The sequence below is a fragment of the Nerophis ophidion genome, linkage group LG22, assembly GCF_033978795.1.
Source record: "Nerophis ophidion isolate RoL-2023_Sa linkage group LG22, RoL_Noph_v1.0, whole genome shotgun sequence".
Classification (NCBI taxonomy): domain Eukaryota; kingdom Metazoa; phylum Chordata; class Actinopteri; order Syngnathiformes; family Syngnathidae; genus Nerophis; species Nerophis ophidion.
The window spans coordinates 5,761,557-5,785,228 of NC_084632.1; the positions used below are offsets into that span (position 1 = coordinate 5,761,557).

General features: G+C 35.5%; 1 protein-coding gene across 1 annotated transcript in view; it reads right to left on the minus strand.

The window, feature by feature from the left end:
* Positions 1-23,672, minus strand: part of fbn2b (fibrillin 2b) — a 300,303-nt gene that overhangs the window by 175,602 nt on the left and 101,029 nt on the right. The window contains exons 10-13 of the mRNA XM_061883097.1: positions 22,682-22,764; positions 22,496-22,597; positions 5,206-5,301; positions 3,154-3,249 (exon numbers count right to left, since the gene is read on the minus strand). Of these exons, the coding sequence (XP_061739081.1) occupies positions 3,154-3,249; positions 5,206-5,301; positions 22,496-22,597; positions 22,682-22,764 (377 nt within the window). The remainder of the gene's footprint in view (positions 1-3,153; positions 3,250-5,205; positions 5,302-22,495; positions 22,598-22,681; positions 22,765-23,672) is intronic.

Here is a 23,672-nt window from a genome sequence, read left to right on the forward strand (position 1 = left end):
TTAGCAGGCTAACTTTTACATGCTAACTTTATTTTCCGCTAATTGTGCAGCCAAACCCCTCTGATGAGTTATATTCTACACTTGACAACGGTCAACTGTTAGCATTTTAGCAGGCTAACTTAAGCATGCTTACTTTTTTTCACTAATTGTGCAACCAAACACCTCAGATGAGTCATATAGTGTACTTGACACATGTCGACTGTTAGCACTTCAGCACGCTAACTTTTTTTTTGCTAATCGTGAAGTGAAGAGTGAAGTGAATTATATTTATATAGCGCTTTTCTCTAGTGACTCAAAGCGCTTTACATAGTGAAACCCAATATCTAAGTTACATTTAAACCAGCGTGGGTGGCACTGGGTGTGTCTTGCCCAAGGACACAACGGCAGTGACTAGGATGGCGGAAGCGGGAATTGAACCTGCAACCCTCAAGTTGCTGGCACGGCCACTCTACCAACCCTACTATACCGTGCCACCGAACACCTCAGATGAGTCATATACTGTATATTGATACCTGGTACATGTCGACTGTTAGCATTTTAGCACGCTAACATTTTTTTCCCCGCTAATTGTGCAGCCGAACACCTCAGATGAGTCATACACTGCATATTGATACTTGACACATGTCGACTGTTAGCCTTTTAGCACGCTAACTTCAACATGCTAACATTTTTTTCCCCGCTAATGGTGCAGCCGAACACCTCAGATCGGTCATACACTGCATATTGATACTTGACACATGTCGACTGTTAGCCTTTTAGCACGCTAACTTCGACATGCTAACATTTTTTCCCCCGCTATTTGTGCAGCCGAACACCTCAGATGAGTCATACACTGCATATTGATACTTGACACATGTCGACTGTTAGCCTTTTAGCACGCTAACTTCAACATGCTAAAATTTTTTCCCCGCTAATTGTGCAGCCAAACACCTCAGATGAGTCATATACTGCATTTTGATACTTGGTACATGTCGACTGTTAGCATTTTAGCACGCTAACTTCAACATGCTAACATTTTTTTCCCCGCTAATTGTGCAGCCGAACACCTCAGATTGGTCATACACTGCATATTGATACTTGACACATGTCGACTGTTAGCATTTTAGCACGCTAACTTCGACATGCTAACATTTTTTCCCCCGCTAATTGTGCAGCCGAACACCTCAGATGAGTCATACACTGCATATTGATACTTGACACATGTCAACTGCTAGCACATTAGCACGCTAACTTTTTTTTCGCTAATCGTGCAACCGAACACCTCAAATGAGTCATATACTGCATATTGATACTTGGTACATGTCGACTCTTAGCATTTTAGCACGCTAACTTCGACATGCTAAAAAAAATTTCCCCGCTAATTGTGCAGCCGAACACCTCAGATGAGTCATACACTGCATATTGATACTTGACACATATCAACTGTTAGCACATTAGCACGCTAACTTTTTTCCGCGATTCGTGCAACCGGAACACCTCAAATGAGTCATATACTGCATATTGACACTTGGTACATGTCGACTGTTAGCATTTTAGCACGCTAACTTCAACATGCTAGCATTTTTTTCCCGCTAATTGTGCAGCCGAACACCTCAGATGAGTCATACACTGCATATTGATACTTGACACATGTCAACTGTTAGCACATTAGCACGCTAACTTTTTTTCCCGCTAATCGTGCAACCGAACACCTCAAATGAGTCATATACTGCATATTGATACTTGGTACATGCCGACTGTTAGCATTTTAGCACGCTAACTTCGACATGCTAACATTTTTTTCCCCGCTAATTGTGCAGCCGAACACCTTAGATGAGTCATACACTGCATATTGATACTTGACACATGTCAACTGTTAGCACATTAGCACGCTAACTTTTTTTTCCGCGATTCGTGCAACCGGAACACCTCAAATGAGTCATATACTGCATATTGATACTTGGTACATGTCGACTGTTAGCATTTTAGCACGCTAACTTCAACATGCTAGCATTTTTTTCTCGCTAATTGTGCAGCCGAACACCTCAGATGAGTCATACACTGCATATTGATACTTGACACATATCAACTGTTAGCACATTAGCACGCTAACTTTTTTTTCCGCTAATCGTGCAACCAAACACCTCAAATGAGTCATATACTGCATATTGATACTTGGTACATGCCGACTGTTAGCATTTTAGCACGCTAACTTCAACATGCTAACATTTTTTTCCCGCTAATTGTACAGCCGAACACCTCAGATGAGTCATACACTGCATATTGATACTTGACACATGTCAACTGTTAGCACATTAGCACGCTAACTTTTTTTTACGCGATTCGTGCAACCGGAACACCTCAAATGAGTCATATACTGCATATTGATACTTGGTACATGTCGACTGTTAGCATTTTAGCACGCTAACTTCGACATGCTAACATTTTTTTCCCCGCTAATTGTGCAGCCGAACACCTTAGATGAGTCATACACTGCATATTGATACTTGACACATGTCAACTGTTAGCACATTAGCACGCTAACTTTTTTTTCCGCGATTCGTGCAACCGGAACACCTCAAATGAGTCATATACTGCATATTGATACTTGGTACATGTCGACTGTTAGCATTTTAGCACGCTAACTTCGACATGCTAACATTTTTTTCCCCGCTAATTGTGCAGCCGAACACCTCAGGTGAGTCATACACTGCATATTGATACTTGACACATGTCAACTGTTAGCACATTAGCACGCTAACTTTTTTTTTCGCTAATCGTGCAACCGAAAACCTCAAATGAGTCATATACTGCATATTGATACTTGGTACATGTCGACTGTTAGCATTTTAGCACGCTAACTTCGACATGCTAACATTTTTTTCCCCGCTAATTGTGCAGCCGAACACCTCAGATGAGTCATACACTGCATATTGATACTTGACACATGTCGACTGTTAGCATTTGTTAACATGCTGAAATTAGCTCGCTAATACTTTTTAAAATTTTTTACATGCGTGCGCTTCAGTCGTGGGACTTACCACTCGACGCGTTCCGACTGTTAGCGGTAGCATTCGAGTTTGCGAGTTTTGCATTTTCTCCCATAATTCCATTTTTTTTTTGTGATTTTTTAAATTTTTGTCTCGGTTGTGGCAACGGGGCATGGCCTCTTACCTCTCTCGCACTGCGGGCCGGTGAAGCCGTAGACGCAGGCGCACCTGTTGGGGCCGATGCAGCGCCCGCCGTTCTGGCAGCCGTTCTCGCACACAGCTGGAACGACAACAACAACATCAACAACAACAACAACAACAACAACAACAAGAAAACAATGATGAAATGCCTTTTTTTTCTCTTTTCTTTACTATTTCTACCGTATTTCCTTGAATTGCCGCCGGGTCAAACTCGTTTTGCAAAATAATTAGCGCAAGGAGGAGGCTGATTTCAATACCGGTAATTTGTAATCGCATAAAGGGAAGAAGATTAAGAGCTATTCAGTAAGATTTAAGGTCCAAGCTATTGAATATGCTAAAAAGAACAGTAAGCAGCTATGTTTTTTTAATATACCGTAGCTGCGTGTGTCAAATATAAGTCATTAAATGACTCCCGCCTCCTGGTGGCAGAGGGCGCTAGTGATCCTTCTTGCGACTACTCGGCTGCAGAAGAAGTGACAATGAGTGATGTGATATGTTCTGGGACGGATATTTTAGGATGTAACACTCCTATGCTGGCTATGTAAACAACCGGGCTGAAATAAAAGCATGTTCCAGTCCTAAATACCCAGTGTACTATGTATACTATAACCCTTCATGGTGGCAGGGGTGGGATAAAGAGCAGAAAGGGAGGGGGAGTTGTCCGAGGGTAATTCTGTCGTCGCCCGCACGTGAGGAGCCGAGCTAACTGATAGCGGCGGTCTGATAGCAGTTTTCTAAACTGGACTTTCAATGGAAGCACAGGAAGACAGAGAGACTTTTAAAACTGAAGAAAGATAAGGAAAACTTATTTTAAAAAGTTAGCGATGCTTTTGATTAGAAGGAACTGCGTGTAACAGAGGTAATTTACATAGGCATAGTTCGGTTGGTAGAGCGGCCGTGCAAGCAACTTGAGGGTTGCAGGTTCGATTCCCGCTTCCGTCGTCCTAGTCTCTGCCGTTGTGTCCTTGGGCAAGACACTTTACCCGCCTGCCCCCAGTGCCACCCACACTGGTTTAAATGTAACTAATTGGGTTTCACTATGTAAAGCGCTTTGAGTCACTAGAGAAAAGCGCTATATAAATATAATTCCCTTCAATTTATGATCTCAATTGCTTACTGTATTACTGCTGGTCTTGTTTTGATGTCATTTTATTTCAATGTCATTTTATCTAATTTATCACATTCCCACATCATGTAATGCGACTCTTTATTTCCCAATTTTTATTATTCTAAGTTCAGTACTGTCATTTCCTACATTTTTTTTGCTCATTGAACGTCACATGTCACAGCAGACTTCCAGGCTGAATTAGCTTTCGGCTAACGTATTAGCAGGCTAGCTGTAGGCCTAAAAGAGACTGATTTATGTTAAGTTTTGTTTTGTTTTTATTTCTGTACAGATTTATGAATGTAAAGAAGGCTGATTGGAGACTGACTGTGATTGTTTTCGCCAGAATAAACCACGTTTGAGTCCGAAGAATGACCGGGTGTCGTCTTTTGGGGAAAAACACAACGCAAAGGAGTACTACATAAGCAAGAGATCACCCACGGAGCAGAACGGAAGGGGGAGTTGTCCGAGGATAATTCTGTCGTCGCCCGCACTTGAGGAGCCGAGCTAACTGATAGTAGTTTTCTAAACTGGACTTTCAATCGAAGCAGGAGGTAATAAAGGAAGATCTCCATCGAGACGGAGAGACTTTTAAAACTGAAGAAAGATAAGGAAGACTTCTATAAACGAGTTATCGATGCTTTTGATCAGAAGGCGCTGCGCATGGACTTCATTTATAAGTAAAGGTGAGACCTACATAAAGTTTTTTTTAATTACATGTGCTTTTCATGATGGTATCCTTACATCACACTCAAATTTTTACTGCATGCCTTTGGTAAGTGAGAAGAGGTTTTAAATTAATTCAAGGAAATACGGTGTGCCTAATGATGTGCCCTACGAGCGTATATTCCCAATCGAGTGCAGAGGCGTGACGAGCAAAAAAAGCTCGGTCCAGGCATAAAGTGCTAACTGTGCATTATTGGCACTCACGTTGTCCGCAGTGGTTGCCAGTGAAGCCTTTAGGACAGGTGCAGGAGTCCTCGGCGCAACTCCCGCCGTTCATGCACCTGACGTTGCACGACTGCACTGTGGGGACAGAGGAGAGAAAAAAAACATAAACATACATATTATTACAAATGTTGTCTATTTTTAGGGACTGAATATCCCTTTGGAACAGAGGACCCTTTTGTATTTGTAAGGTTTTATTATTATTAGTATACCGCGGCCTCTTTGAGCTGTAATTTGACCCCCTTAACATGTTTCAAAACTCACCAAATTTAATAAATAAAAACAAAACAAAAAAAACTCTAAATTGCGCTCTAGAGCCCCTTAGGAATAAAACACTGACAAGACTGCTCTTGGGAAGAAAACACAGACAAAACTGCTTGTAACTTCCGGTAAGAATGTCATAGAGACATGAAACAAAAAACCTCTATGTAGGTCTCACTTAGACCTAAATTTCATTCATTGGCATCCTTCAGCAAAAATCAACAGGAAGTTGGCAATCGCCCCTTCAAAACAAAAGTTTTGTAAAAACCCGTCACCTTTTTTCAAACATTATCTCCTCTGAGTCTCACTTAGACCTGGATTTCATACACTGACCTCCTTCAGCAAAAAACAACAGGAAGTTGGCAAAAATCCCTTCAACACAAACGTTTCCTAAAAAATGTCATTTTTGCCTCTTCGAGCTGTAATTTGACCCCCTTAAAATGCTTTAAAACTCACCAAACTCGACACACACATCAAGACTGGTGAAAATTGCGATCTAATAAAAAACAAAACAAAAACCCAAAAGTCTAAATTGCGCTCTAGCGCCCCCTAGGAATAAAACACTGATAAAACTGCTCTTAGGAAGAAAACACAGTCAAAACTGCTTGTAACTTCCGGTAAGAATGTCGTAGAGACATGAAACAAAAAACCTCTATGTAGGTCTCACTTAGACCTAAATTTCATTCATTGGCATCCTTCAGCAAAAATCAACAGGAGGTTTGCAATTGCCCCTTCAAAACAAAAGTTTTGTAAAAACCCGTCACCTTTTTTCAAACATTATCTCCTCTGAGTCTCACTTAGACCCTGGATTTCATACACTGACCTCCTTCAGCAAAAATCAACAGGAAGTTGGCAAAAATCCCTTCAACACAAAAGTTTCCTAAAAAAATGTCATTTTTGCCTCTTCGAGCTGTAATTTGACCCCCTTAAAATGCTTCAAAACTCACCAAACTCGACACACACATCAAGACTGGTGAAAATTGCGATTTAATAAAAAACAAATACTCTAAATTGTGCTCTAGCGCCCCCTAGGAATAAAACACTGACAAAACTGCTCTTGGGAAGAAAACACAGACAAAATTGCTTGTAACTTCCGGTAGGAATGTCGTAGAGACATGAAACAAAAAAACTCTATGTAGGTCTCACTTAGACCTAAATTTCATTCATTGGCATCCTTCAGCAAAAATCAACAGGAAGTTGGCAATCGCCCCTTCAAAACAAAAGTTTTGTAAAAACCCGTCACCTTTTTTCAAACATTATCTCCTCTGAGTCTCACTTAGACCTGGCTTTCATACACTGACCTCCTTCGGCAAAAATCAACAGGAAGTTGGCAAAAATCCCTTCAACACAAAAGTTTCCTAAAAAATGTCATTTTTGCCTCTTCGAGCTGTAATTTGACCCCCTTAAAATGCTTCAAAACTCACCAAACTCGACACACACATCAAGACTGGTGAAAATTGCGATCTAATAAAAAACAAAACAAAAACCCAAAAGTCAAAATTGCGCTCTAGAGCCCCCTAGGAATAAAACAGAGATAAAACTGCTCTTGGGAAGAAAACACAGACAAAACTGCTTGTAACTTGCGGTAAGAATGTCACAGAGACATGAAACAGAAAACCTCAACGTAGGTCTCACTTAGACCTAAATTTCATTAATTGGCATCCTTCAGCAAAAATCAACAGGAAGTTGGCAATTGCCCCTTCAAAACAAAATTTTTGTAAAAACCAGTCACCTTTTTTCAAACATTATCTCCTCTGAGTCTCACTTAGACCTGGATTTCATACACTGACCTCCTTCAGCAAAAATCAACAGGAAGTTGGCAAAAATCCCTTCAACACAAGTTTCCTAAAAAATAGCGCTCAGGGAGAAAGACAGGAAACTAACAAAATAAGAGCGCTGACAGGAACTAAAAACAGGAAATACTAAACACACACAGAGGAAAAACTAAAACACAAACAAACTGTCAGTGGCAAGCCTGACAGTTAGGTAACAAAAATATGACTTGTAAAATGAGCGCAACTGTAGCATGCTAACAGTCACCATGCATAAAGTACCAAAACATGTGATTGAGAAATGAGTATACCTGCAAAATGAGCTAAAATAGCTGGCATGCTAATGTTATCATGCTATGAGTTTGCAAGCATCAAGTTTTTTCGAAATGCTTTCTTGTTTGATGACAATAAGGCTGTCTATTCTAATATACTACTCTGTAAAATAAGCTGTAAAAAACTACCATTTTAACTTTAGCATGCTAACATGCAAACTTAAACATGCTATAAGTTAGCAAGAATTAAGTATTGTCAACCTGCTCTCTTGTTTGATGACAATAAAGCTGTCTATTCTTATAAACAACTCTGTAAAATAAGCTTTAAAAAACTACCATCTTAACTTTAGCATGCTAACATTTAAACGTTTACATGCTATAAGTTAGTGGGAAGAATACATATTTTTAGCTTACATGCCAACTGTTAGCATGCTAGCTATTTGAGCTTATTTTACAGGTATAAACCATAAAGTAAAGTAAATATATTGATATTTTGATGCATGCCAACTGTTAGCATGCTAGCTATTTTAACTTATTTTACAGGTACACACCATACTGTCATATATGTTGATATTTTGATGAATGCTAACTGTTAGCATGCTAACTGTTTCAACTTAGTTTACAGGTAGTTACATATAGTCATATATGTTGATATTTTGATGCATGCCAACTGTTAGCATGCTAGCTATTTTAGCTTATTTTACAGGTATACACCATAGAGTCATATATGTTATTTGATACATGCTAACTGTTAGCATGCTAACTGTTTTAACTTATTTTACAGGTACAGGTACATATTGTCATATATGTTGATACTTTGATGCATGCCAACTGTTAGCATACTAGCTATTTTAGCTTATTTTACAGGTATACACCATAGAGGCATATATGTTGATATTTGATACATGCTAACTGTTTTAACTTATTTTACAGGTACAGGTACATATTGTAATATATGTTGATATTTTGATGCATGCTAGCTAGTTTAACCTATTTTACAGGTACACACCATAGTCATATATGTTGATATTTTGATGCATGCCAACTATTAACATGCTAGCTATTTTAGCTTATTTTACAGGTATAAACCACAGAGTCAATATATTGATATTTTGATGAATGCTAACTATTTTAACTTATTTTACAGTTATACAACATAGAACCATATATATTGATTTTTGACGCATGCCAACTGTTAGCATGCTAGCTATTTTACCTTATTTTATAGGTACACACCAGTTATATACTGTATGTTGATATTTTGATGCATGCCAACTGTTAGCATGCTAGCTATTTTAGCTTATTTTACAGGTATAAACCATAGAGTCCATATATTGTTTTATTAATGCCAATTGTTAGCATGCTAGCTATTTTAACTTATTTTACAGTTATACAACATATAACCATATATATTGATATTTGACGCATGCCAACTGTTAGCATGCCAGCAATTTTAACTTATTTTACAGGTATAAACCATAGAGTCAATGTATTGATAGTTTATTATTGCCAATTGTTGGCTTGCTAGCTATTTTAACTTATTTTACAGTGATACACCATAGACTCATGTATATTGATATTTGATGCATGCTAACTGTTAGCATGCTAGATATTTTAGCTTATTTTTCAGGCCATATTTTTTTATCATTTGTAGGGTGCAGCTATTACAAAAAAATAAAGTATTCGTTACACTGCAGCTATTTGATCGTAACGTGGGTCTTTGTGGTAGTTTTCAGTAACAAAGTGTTGAAAATGCCATGTAAAATTGCTAATGCTAATCAGTAGCTTGTCTATGGTACGTCCAGTTGGATGCTGAAGCTTTCCCCTGCTGCATGCCATAAATGTCCAGGCAAGAGACATTAACAGAAAGAGAGAGAGAGAGAGAGAGAGAAAGAGAGAGAGAGAGAGGAAATGAATGTTGAACTCGCGATTAGGATTTTTTTAAAGGCTGAGAGCCAAATGCAGGAATGCGGAGGAAGAAAGGAAGACAAGCATAAGCAGCATCTGCTTAAGCCTGCATGAAAGACTGCGCTAAGTATAGGAGAGCATAGATACAATGTTTCCCATATGTCAGTGAACGCATCACATTTTATTAGAAGGTGGAGACCGCAAGGACATGTTTACATGTACAAACTACGACTATGTTACATATGTACCTAAGTAGAAACTATGATTATGTTACATATATATACCTAAGTCGAAACCATAACTATGTTACATATATACCACAGTAGAAACTATGACTATAATACATATATACGTAAGTAGAAACTCTGACTATGTTACATATATATATACCTAAGTAGAAACTATGACTATGTTACATATATACCACAGTAGAAACTATGACTATAATACATATATACGTAAGTAGAAACTATGACTATGTTACATATATACCACAGTAGAAACTATGACTATAATACATATTTACGTAAGTAGAAACTATGACTATGTTACATATATATATACCTAAGTAGAAACTATGACTATGTTACATATATACCACAGTAGAAACTATGACTATAATACATATATACGTAAATAGAAACTATGACTATGTTACATATATATATATCTAAGTAGAAACTATGACTATGTTACATATATACCACAGTAGAAACTATGACTATAATACATATATACGTAAGTAGAAACTATGACTATGTTACATATATATATACCTAAGTAGAAACTATGACTATGTTACATATATACCACAGTAGAAACTATGACTATAATACATATTTACGTAAGTAGAAACTATGACTATGTTACATATATATACAATCCAATCACAGTCATATTTAACGTAACACTACACCGGACGGGCTACTGTCGACAACGCGCCATCTGATTGCTGTCGCAACTGTCTTGTCAACCGGCGGACCATAGAAATTTACAAGTACAACTATTTTCCGAGTCAGTTTTAAAGCACATGTTGTATCAATCACTGTTGTATCAAAGTTTTGTGCCTGCTGGGAAAGATGGGTTTTGTCCCAAAAAATCTAGGAACAGTACATCTTACCATCGATGTGCGGATGGCTGAACGTGAGGTATGATGTAAAGTGCATTCGGTATGGTGGCAGGTACAGTGAAGCGCTACATAAACTACACACCATTTAACATTTTACTCTGCAGTGTCAACGAAGCCTAAGATAAAAATCAGACAAAAAAAAATCAGATAAAAAATGTATTAAAATTCAGATAAAAATCAGTTAAATATTAGATAAAAATCGGGAAAAAAATTACATAATCTGAAAGACTAAAACCCAAGATAAAAAACAGATGAAAAATCGGAGAGGAATCAGATTTTAAAAACTTTGAAAAATCTGACAAAAATCTGATTTAAAAAATTGACAAAAAACAGATTACATTTTTTTCAAAATTCTGACTTAAAAAATTGACAAATTTGACAAAATCTGATTTAAGAATATTTGCAAATCTGACAAAAATCAGATTTTGAAAATTGACAAAAATCTGGCCAAAAATCAGATTTAAAAATGGACAAAAATATGCCAAAAATCAGATTTTTTTTTTTTACAAAATCTGAAAAAAAATCAGATTTAAAAGAATTGACAACAATCTGACAAAACTCAGACTAAATTGTTTTAACAAAAATCTGACAAAAATCAAATTTAAAAGAATTGACAAAAATCTGACAACAAATCTGATTTAAAAGAATTGACAAAAATCTGACAAAAAATCTGATTCAAAAATGTTTGCAAAAATCTGACAGAAATCTGATTTAATTTTTTTTCACAAAAATCTGACAAAATTCAGATTTTAAAAATGATCTGACAAAAATCAGATTTAATTTTTTTTTTTACAAACATTTGATTTTGAAAAATTGCCAAAAATATGACACAAATCAGATTTGGAAAATTGACAAAAATCTGCCAAAAATCAGATTTAAAAATTGACAAAAATCTGCCAAAAATCAGATTTTTTTTTTTTTTACAAAAATCGGACAAAAATCAGATTTAAAAGAATTGACAACAATCTGACAAAAATCATATTACATTTTTTTTGGGACAAAAATCTAATTAAAAGAATTGACAAAAATCTGACAACAAATCTGATTTAAAAATGTTTTGCGAAAATCTGATTTCATTTTTTTTCACAAAAATCCGACAAAATTCAGATTTGTAAAAATATTTGACAAAAATCAGATTTTTTTTTTTTTTTTACAAACATTTGATTTTAAAAAATTGCCAAAAATCTGATTTTAAAAAATGGACAAATCTGACAAAAATCAGTTTTTTAAAAAACTGACAAAAGCCTGACAAAAAACAGATTTTAAAAATGGACACAAATCTGACAAAAATCAGATTTAAAAAAAATTGACAATAATCTGACAAAAATCTGCCAAACGGGAAAAAAGACGTGAACATTCTGCAGCCTCCGAGTCCCCATTCAGTCCAATGAATGTTTGTGTTTGATTCTATAAACATCGCACGCAACTTTTTGGCGGCGTTTGGCGCGCAGCTGGGCAGACGAGACCCCCGGAGTGTGTGTCGTGTTTTCTTTGTCACAGAAGCCGGGAGTGGGAGGAGCCAGGCGGAGATGATCTCAGCGCCCAACCTCGCCTGCTCGCACCTCCTCCCAGGTCGCATCCTCCGTAACGCTGACCCCGCCGACCCGTGCCTGGAAAGCCGCACGTGCGCACGCAAAGGAGGGGGTGCCTCTCAAGGAGGGTGGGGGGGTGGGCTAAGGGGTGTTCGGCGCCCACAATGCACCTCTGTCGCTGACATCTGGGTGCTTTTTACGAGGGGCCGCCAAACACAGGAAGTCCCCGAGCGTTTTGAGTGTGTGTGCAGTTTGTGCGCGATGGAAAAGCAAGCAGCTTTATTGGCGTGTTGTGTGCTGATTACAGACTCAACTGCAGACATGCTGGACTATTCCTCGCAGGACACCATGACCCTACTAAGTACATGGAAAACCACAACCACGCCATCTTCACGGATTACTACACTTTTGCACTTTTCTTTACTGCTTGATGGCGCCTTTTTCAGGAAGTTGTTTATGTCGGAGTCGTGCTATTCTCTGAACATGTAAACGTCAATAAAAATGCTCAAAAAAGCATGTTTTTTAGTGGAAGTACGGAACATACTTGCCAACCCTCCCGGATTTTCCGGGAGACGCCCTAAATTCAGCGCCTCTCCCGAAAATCTCACGAAATTCAGGCGGAGCTGGAGGCCACGCCCCCTCCAGCTCCATGCGGACCTGAGTGACGTTTATAAAGAGCGTGTCTGCCCAATGACGTTATAACTGTAGAATGATCGAGGGCGAGTTCTTGGTTTCTTATGTGGGTTTATTGTTAGGCAGTTTCAGTAACGTCCTCCCAGCGCGGCAACAACACACAACAACAGCAGTCCGTTTTCGTCTACCGTAAAGCAGTTTGTCTGCCGTAAACAGCAATGTTGTGACACTCTTAAACAGGACAATACTGCCATCTACTGTACATGCATATGGTTAGAAAAACAAGGATGGACAATTCAACTTTAACTCAAGAATGAGTAGATGAGTGTTATGTGTGAGTAAATGTGTAAATAAATGAACACTGAAATTCAAGTATTTGTTACATATATATATATATATATATATATATATATATATATATATATATATATATATATATATATATGTATATATATATATATATATATATATATATATATGTATATATATATATATATTAAATAATATAATATATATTATACATATAATATATGAATAATATAAATATACTCCTCCCTCTTAACTGTGAGTGTGAATGTTGTCCGTCTATCTGTGTTGGCCCTGCGATGAGGTGGCAACTTGTTCAGGGTGTACCCCGGCCTTCCGCCCGATTGTAGCTGAGATGGGCGCCAGCGCCTCCCGCGACCCCAAAAAGCGAATAAGTGGTAGAAAATGGATGGATAAAAATATTAGATATATAATATATGAATAATATAAATATACTCCTCCCCTCTTAACCCCGCCCCCAACCACGCCCACCTCATCCTGTGCCTCACCCCAGACCACGCCCCCTTTTGTTGCATGAGCAAAAGGAAGTGATCACATGACACGCCAACGGCCAATCAGGTGACAGTATCAACTATAATATTTGGTTGCGTCTTTGCATGGAGTGAAGTCCAAGTGAAGAAATTGTGGCTAAAAGAGAATTTGTAGTAGTCAGACCAATAATGTAGTCTGTACATGATGCAAGGCAAGCCCGCTAATACCGTAGCACCTTAGCCCCGCTCACTCTTTAGAGCACGGCTGTAAATTCCTGCCACTAAACTTGCAGAAAATAGTTCTTCCCAGGTTTCTCTATGTTTACATTTGCACACTTTGCACTATTTTGTTATTTATTCCTTATTTCTACACCTTCGTTTTTGATTTTACAATTGTGTTTGTTTTCCACGCTTGTGTTGACGGTTCCTTTCTGCCTTGATAGCTCAGGGCATTATAATCAGAATAAAAAACACAATAAAAAATTAAATAAATCTGAATTTAGGACTGATGTGGTGAAGTATGTATGTTTATTATTTTACTTTTATATTTCTAAGATAATTCAGAACTAAAAATAAAGAACAATTGAATAATAATTGAATGATGCAGACACGTTTTTTACTGGATACTTTTTTTTTCAATCAATCAATCAATCAATGTTTACTTATATAGCCCTAAATCGCTAGTGTCTCAAAGGGCTGCACAAACCACTAATACACTTTTAATACACTTCTGCCCCGGAGTCTTTGAATGTGTATATAAACACAAAAAAAAACGTGCGATTTTAGGCGAATAAAGTCATAATAACCAGAATAAATTTAAAAAATCCGCAAAAAAACAAATCTGAATTTAGTGTTTATGTGAATAAGCATGAATGTTTTTTTTATTTTACTTTTATATTTCTAAAATAATGTAGAAATATTACTAAAGAACGATTGTATGTCATAATTTTTTTTATATATATGTATATGTGTGTATATATGTACATATATACACACATATATATGTGTGTATATATGTATATATATATATATATATATATATATATACATATACATATATATATATATACATACATACATATATATATATATACATATATATATATACATACCTATATATATATATATATATACACATATATATATATACATATACATATATATACACATACATATATATATAAAACACCACAGATATATACACATACATACATATATATACATACATATATATATATATATACACACATATATATATATATATACACATATACATATATATATATACACATACATATATATATAAACACACATATATATACACATACATACATATATATACATACATATACATACATATATATATATATATACATACATATATATATATATATACACATATATATACTCCGGCTTCCTCCCACTTCCAAAGACATGCACCTGGGGATAGGTTGATTGGCAACACTAAATTGGCCCTAGTGTGTGAATGTGAGTGTGAATGTTGTCTGTCTATCTGTGTTGGCCCTGCGATGAGGTGGCGACTTGTCCAGGGTGTACCCTGCCTTCCGCCCGATTGTAGCTGAGATAGGCGCCAGCGGTAGAAAATGGATGGATGGATATACATATACATATATATATATACACACACATATATATACACATACATATATATATATATATATATATATATATATATATATATATATATATATATATATATATATATATATATATATATACACATAAACAAATTCTAGATTTTTTTTTTTTTTTGGTATACACATACAAAATCTTCAGTAGGAAGCGTATTTAAAAAAAATGTATCCAGTAACAAACGTGTCCGCATCATTCAACAATTATTATTTTAGAAATATAAAAGTAAAATAAAAAACATACCTACTGAACCACATTAGCCCTTTTTTTCTCCTTGTATTTTTTTTATTCGGGTAATATGACTTGTTCACCTAAAATCATACAATTCTACTCTAGTAATATTTCGACACTACTCTAGAAATGTAAAAGTAAAATACAATAATACCCATTTAACCTTATTAACCCTAAAATCTTTTTTTAATGGTAATGTTTTGTTTAATCTGGTAATTATGACTTTATTTGTCTAAAATCGGATGTTGTTTTTTTTTGTATACAAATACAAAGTCTACAAGGCAGAAGCGTATTAAAAAAGTATCCAGTAACAAACGAGTCCACATTATTCAACTATATATATATATATATATATATATATATATATATATATAGGTAAATAAAGTCATAATTACCAGGATAAATACATAGCCACATTAGCATTTAGGGCTAATGTGGTTAAGTAGATATGTTTTTTTTTATTTTACTTTTATATTTCTATATGCCGATAATTATGACATGCAATTGTTCTCTAGTAATATTTCTACAATATTTTAGAAATATAAAAGTAAAATAAAAAAAAACATATCTACTTAACCACATTAGCCCTAAATGCTAATGTGGCTATGTATTTATCCTGGTAATTATGACTTTATTTACCTGAAATCATATTTTTATTTGTATACACATAAAAAGTCTCCAAATGCAGAAGCATATTAAAAAAAGTATCTAGTAACAAACGTGTCCGCATCTTTCAACTTACTGCATCATGAAGTATTCCGACCACTGGTTCATTCGTAAAAAAATATATATATATATATATATATATATATATATATATATATATATATATATATATATTATTTTACTTTTACATTTCTACAGTAGTGTAGAAATATTACTAGAGTAGAATTGTATGATTTTAGGTGAACAAGTCATATTACCCGAATAAAAAAAATACAAGGAGAAAAAAAGGGCTAATGTGGTTCAGTAGGTATGTTTTTTATTTTACTTCTATATTTCTAAAATAATAATTGTTGAATGATGCGGACACGTTTGTTACTGGATACATTTTTTTTTTAAAATACGCTTCCTACTGGAGATTTTGTATGTGTATCCAAAAAAAATAAAAAAAACTTGAATTTTTTTTCACCGTAAAAAAATATCAAAGTTATCGATCCAGGGCAACACTTGACACGATACAGCCCCATTTCCCAGGGTGCACTGCCCACCTCAGCCTCACAGCTGTTTCTCCACGTTGCAGCCAGAATGATTTGATAATTATGGTTATGAGGTTGACAAAGACGAGGTGAGACCTTGTTCGGCACAGCTGCTCCTCTGTCAGGGTGACTTATTGCCGCCTTCTTGCCCGCCAACTGACATCTACTCCGTGTGTGCACAACACGGTTGGCTGCGCAGAATGTGTGCGCTTAAAACGGCCAAAATATAAATATAAAAAAAACCAAAGAGCTAGAACAAGCTTTTTTTTGTTCATGATGCAGTTAGTTGAATGATGCCGACACGTTTGTTACTGGATACTTATTCATTACGCTTCTGCAATGAAGACTTTATGTGAATACAATTATCTTTTTACGATTTTAGGCAAATAAAGTCATAATTACCAGAATAAATTGAATTAAAGCTGCAAGCAGCGTTGGTCGGGTCCGCCTTTGGCTGCTGCCCCCGAGACCCACGGCCGGATAAGCGTTAGAAGACGCCTTCGAGCCACTATTTTGAGAATCTAATGCATTGTGAAAGTAATGCAGTTGTTGTATTGAAGTGAAAATATCAAACTTCCTGTTGATTTTTGCTAAAGTATGTTAATTATTAAAATGTAGGGCTAAGTGAGACCTACATAGTGTTTTTTGTTTCATGTCTCTCTGACATTCCTACCGGAAGTTACAAGCAGTTTTGTCTGTGTTTTCTTCCTAGGAGCAGTTTGTCCGTGTTGTATTCGTAGGGAGGCGGTAGAGCGCAATTTTGAGTTTTGAGGTTAGGTTTTTTCATCAGATCGCAATTTTTGCCAGACCTGATGTGTGTGTCAAGTTTGGTGAGTTTAGAAGCATTTTAAGGGGGTCAAATAACAGCTCAAAGAGGCAAAAATGACATTTTTTAGGAGACTTTGCACAGGGGTTCTTTGAAGGCACGTAAAATCAAAACCTGAGAACTTATCAAAACTCTGTTCTATACTTTTAATCAGAAGGGTTCAATCTCTCTCCTGTGCGAGTTTGAAGCCAAAACAACAAACGCACTCAGAGGAGATAATGTTTGAAGAAAGGTGACCGGTTTTTACAAAACTTTTGTTTGGAAGGGGGGATTGCAAACTTCCTGTTGATTTTTCTTGGGGGTTGTCAATCTATGAAATGTAGGTCTAAGCGAGACCTACATAGAGGTTTTTGTTTCATGTCTCTCCGACATTCTTACCGGAAGTTACAAGCAGTTTTGTCTGTGTTTTCTTCCTAGGAGCAGTTTTTTCCGTGTTTTATTCAAAAATAGCGCTAGAACGCAATTTTGAGTTTTGGGGTTTGGTTTTTTCATTAGATCGCAATATTCGCCAGTCCTTACGTGTGCGCCAAGTTTGGTGACTTTTGAAGCATTTTAAAGGGGGTCAAATTACAGCGCAAAGAGGCAAAAATTCAATTTTTTGCGAACATTTTATTTTGAAGGGGTTTTTGCCAACTTCCTGTAGATTTTTGCTGAAAGAAGTGAGTGTATGAAAATTGGTTCTAAGTCAGACCTACATAGGAGTTTTTGTTTCATGTCGCTATGACATTCCTAACAGAAGTTATATGCAGTTTTGTGTGTAATTTTTTCCTAGGGGGCGCTAGAGCGCAATTTTCATTTTGGGGGATTGGTTGCTTAATATGTTGGGAAGGTTTGCTTTACCGACGTGTGTGTCAAATTTGGTGAGTTTTGAAGTGTGTTAAGGGGGTCAAATTACAGCGCGTAGGTGCGGAATAATAATAAAACACAGCAGTTTCAATAGGGTCCTTTGCCATGGGTCTGGCGGACCCTAAAAATGCAAACAAACAAAAAAATCAGAATTTAGCGCTAATATGGCTAATAGGTATGTTTTTTAATTTTTGTTTTGACATTTCTAAAATAATGTAGACATATTACTAGAGAAAAATTGTATAGTTTTAGCCAAATAAAGTCATAATTATCAGTATTAATTTTTTTTTACAAGTGACCTGGTGGTCCCAAGAGTTCATGTTGCATTGAGTTGAATGATGCGGACACGTTTGTTACTGGATACTTTTTTAATACGCTTCTGCAATGAAGACTTTATGTGAATACAATTATTTTTTTACGATTTTAGGCAAATAAAGTCATAATTACCAGAATAAATTGAAAAATACAAACAAAGAAAAAAATCCGAATTTAGCGCTAATATGGCTAATATGTTTTTTAATTTTTGTTTTGACATTTCTAAAATAATGTAGACATATTACTGGAGAAAAATTGTATAGTTTTAGCCAAATAAAGTCATAATTATTAGTATAATTTTTTTTTACAAGTGACCTGGTGGTCCCAAGAGTTCATGTTGCATTGAGTTGAATGATGCGGACACGTTTGTTACTGGATCATATCTGATACGCTTCTGCAATGAAGACTTTATGTGAATACAATTATTTTTTTACGATTTTAGGAAAATAAAGTCATAATTACCAGAATAAATTGAAAAATGCAAACAAAGAAAAAAATCCGAATTTAGCGCTAATATGGCTAATATGTTTTTTAATTTTTGTTTTGACATTTCTAAAATAATGTAGACATATTACTAGAGAAAAATTGTATAGTTTTAGCCAAATAAAGTCATAATTATCAGTATTAATTTTTTTTTACAAGTGACCTGGTGGTCCCAAGAGTTAATGTTGCATTGAGTTGAATGATGCGGACACGTTTGTTACTGGATACTTTTTTAATACGCTTCTGCAATGAAGACTTTATGTGAATACAATTATTTTTTTACGATTTTAGGCAAATAAAGTCATAATTACCAGAATAAATTGAAAAATGCAAACAAAGAAAAAAATCCGAATTTAGCGCTAATATGGCTAATATGTTTTTTAATTTTTGTTTTGACATTTCTAAAATAATGTAGACATATTACTGGAGAAAAATTGTATAGTTTTAGCCAAATAAAGTCATAATTATTAGTATAAATTTTTTTTACAAGTGACCTGGTGGTCCCAAGAGTTCATGTTGCATTGAGTTGAATGATGCGGACACGTTTGTTACTGGATCATTTCTGATACGCTTCTGCAATGAAGACTTTATGTGAATACAATTATTTTTTAACGATTTTAGGAAAATAAAGTCATAATTACCAGAATAAATTGAAAAATGCAAACAAAGAAAAAAATCCGAATTTAGCGCTAATATGGCTAATATGTTTTTTAATTTTTGTTTTGACATTTCTAAAATAATGTAGACATATTACAGGAGAAAATTTGTATAGTTTTAGCCAAATAAAGTCATAATTATCAGTATTAATTTTTTTTATAAGTGACCTGGTGGTCCCAAGAGTTCATGTTGCATTGAGTTGAATGATGCGGACACGTTTGTTACTGGATCATTTCTGATACGCTTCTGCAATGAAGACTTTATGTGAATACAATTATTTTTTTACGATTTTAGGAAAATAAAGTCATAATTACCAGAATAAATTGAAAAATGCAAACAAAAAAAAAAATCTGAATTTAGCGCTAATATGGCTAATAGGTATGTTTTTTAATATTTGTTTTGACATTTCTAAAATAATGTAGACATATTGCTATTGAAAAATTGTATAATTTTAGCCAAATAAAGTCATTATTATCAGTATTAAACTTTTTTATAGGTGACCTGGTGGTCCCAAGAGTTCATGTTGCATTGAGTTGAATGATGCGGACACGTTTGTTACTGGACACTTTCTATATCCCTTCTACAATGAAGATTGTATGCGAATACAAATAAATGTTTACGATTTTAGGTGAATAAAGACATAATTACTAAAATAAATAAATCATGCAAAAAAATTAACAAATAGCTAATATGGCTGAATATGTATGTTTTTTTTTATTTACTTTTATATTTTTTAAATAATGTAGAACTATTACTAGAGAACAATTGTATAATTTTAGCCAAATAAAGTCATTATCATCAGTATAACATTTTTTTACCAGTGACCTAGTGAATGATGCGGACACATTTGTTACTGGATACTTTCTCACACGCTTCTGCAATGAAGACTTGATGTGAATAAACATTATTTTTACGATTTTACCAGATAAAATTAAAAAATAATAATACATCGGAATTTAGCGCTAATGTGGTTAAGTAGGTATGTTTTTTATTTTGCTTTCATATTTAAAAATAATGTAGAAATTGTTTGATTCTAGCCGAATAAAGTCATAATTATTAGTATTAAAAAAAATACAAGTGCACTAGTGGTCCCAAGAGTTCAAGAGTTGAATGATGCGGACACGTTTGTTACTGGACACTTTGTATATCGCTTCTACAATGAAAACTCTATGTGAATACAAATAAATGTTTACGATTTTAGGTGAATAAAGACATAATTACTAAAATAAATAAATCATGCAAAAAAATTAATAAATAGCTAATATGGCTGAATATGTATGTTTTTTTTTATTTACTTTTATATTTTTTAAATAATGTAGAACTATTACTAGAGAACAAGTGTATAATTTTAGCCAAATAAAGTTATTATCATCAGTATCAAAAAAAAATTACCAGTGACCTAGTGAATGATGCGGACACATTTGTTACTGGATACTCTTCCCATACGCTTCTGCAATGAAGACTTGATGTGAATAAACATTATTTTTATGATTTTACCAGATGAAATTATAAAATAATAATACATCTGAATTTAGCGCTAATGTGGTTAAGTAGGTATGTTTTTTATTTGGCTTTTATATTTATAAAATAATGTAGAAATGGTTTGATTCTAGCCGAATAAAGTCATAAATATTAGTATTAAAAAAAATACAAGTGCACTAGTGGTCCCAAGAGTTCAAGAGTTGAATGATGCGGACACGTTTGTTACTGGACACTTTCTATATCGCTTCTACAATGAAAACTGTATGTGAATACAAATAAATGTTTACGATTTTAGGTGAATAAAGACATAATTACTCAAATAAATAAAACATGCCAAAAAAATTAATAAATCGCTAATATGGCTGAATAGGTATGTTTTTTTGATTTACTTTCATATTTTTTAAATAATGTAGAACTATTACTAGAGAACAAGTGTATCATTTTAGCCAAATAAAGTCATTATCATCAGTATAAAAAAAATTACCAGTGACCTAGTGAATGATGCGGACACATTTGTTACTGGATACTTTCTCATACGCTTCTGCAATGAAGACTTGATGTGAATAAACATTATTTTTACGATTTTACCAGATGAAATAAAAAAATAATAATACATCTGAATTTAGCGCTAATGTGGTTAAGTAGGTATGTTTTTTATTTGGCTTTTATATTTATAAAATAATGTAGAAATGGTTTGATTCTAGCCGAATAAAGTCATAAATATTAGTATTAAAAAAAATACAAGTGCACTAGTGGTCCCAAGAGTTCAAGAGTTGAATGATGCGGACACGTTTGTTACTGGACACTTTCTATATCGCTTCTACAATGAAAACTGTATGTGAATACAAATAAATGTTTACGATTTTAGGTGAATAAAGACATAATTACTAAAATAAATAAATCATGCAAAAAAATTAATAAATCGCTAATATGGCTGAATAGGTATGTTTTTTTAATTTACTTTCATATTTTTTAAATAATGTATAACTATGACTAGAGAACAATTGTATAGTTTTAGCCAAATAAAGTCATTATCATCAATATAAAAAAAATTACCAATGAATAAAGACATAATTACCAGAATAAAAACAAAATAAAAATCAGAATTTAGCATAAGGTGGTCATTTCACCTGTTTGCTCTTTTATTCCACTTTTTGAAAGTTTTTTTCTGCAATAGTATTTTAAGAATTTAAAAAAAACGAGCTGAGGACCACACTTTGGACACCCCTGTGTTTGATGACGCTCCAGTGTGTCAGTGACGAGGATTTGGACTGACCTCCTCCTCCTGCTCCACAGCTGGAAGAGAGCTGTCCACTGGAACAGGTACACATGTTGGGTCTGGAACAGAAGCCATCACCGCAGGAGTTCCTGCAAATGGCTGCCGGGGGCACAGGAGAAGACCACAGGGTCAGACATCGGGCGGCAGGACAACAGACCTTTAGTCTCCGAAGGAAGGACTTACGGACGATACACTGGTTCCCTCCCGGCAGAGTCTTCCAGCCGGGACAGCAGTACGAGTGGAAGCGAGAGCCGCACACGTTGGGCCTGGCACACAAGAGCAAAGACAGTCCTGTCAAGCACTGCGAAAACCCGCCGGGAGTTGTTTCCCAAAACCAGACCACGACCCCGCTCACAGTAAACCAAACACATGGATGCAAAGGTCTCCCCGCTGATGGCATTCCCAGCCAAGGAGGAAGGCGGGGAGGAGTTCCCTGGCGGAGTCTTCCCAGTCGACAGATGTAACCGTCCTACCGAGCGTTTGATTGGCCGAAACCACAAGCGTCCCGCTTGGGAAAACGGAAAAAACGCATTGACAAATGACTGCCGTTCTTCACACAGAAAAACGCACACCAAGGATTTACGAGGCAATAAGAGTAGCGCTGTTTTTTTATCATGAACTTGGCTTATTAAAAATAAAAAACCTGGTGCATCGTCCCTAAAAGACAATTCCGCAAAGCGTGGTTGCGGGAATGACATCCTCCAAAAGAAACCATGACTGTAGTCTTTTGTTTGCGGTCCCCACTTTGTCTGAGCTCGAAACACACATTTTAGCAACCACAGTCCGGTCAGTCGGGATAAAGTCTGTTTTAGTAATGTCATTTTACTCAGGGATCCACTCATACAGTTTCTGTCTTCTGAGGCAGGGGTGCTCACACTACAGTTCATTTGCCGAGTGCGGCCCGCCGGCTTGTTCATTTTGGCCCCCAAGGCCAGGGGGATGCCTCGAATACCATTTGAAATATGCGACAGCATACTTAATGCTATTTTATGAAAAAAATGGGTAATTCAGGTTAATGACCATGAATTGCAACTTTGAAGTAGCCACACCACAGCATTTTGATTGGCCGAAACCACAAGTTTCCCGCTCGGGAAAATGGCAAAACCGCATTGACGATTCTGTTCTTCACACAGAAAAAGGCACACCAAGGATTTACGAGGCAATAAGAGAAGCG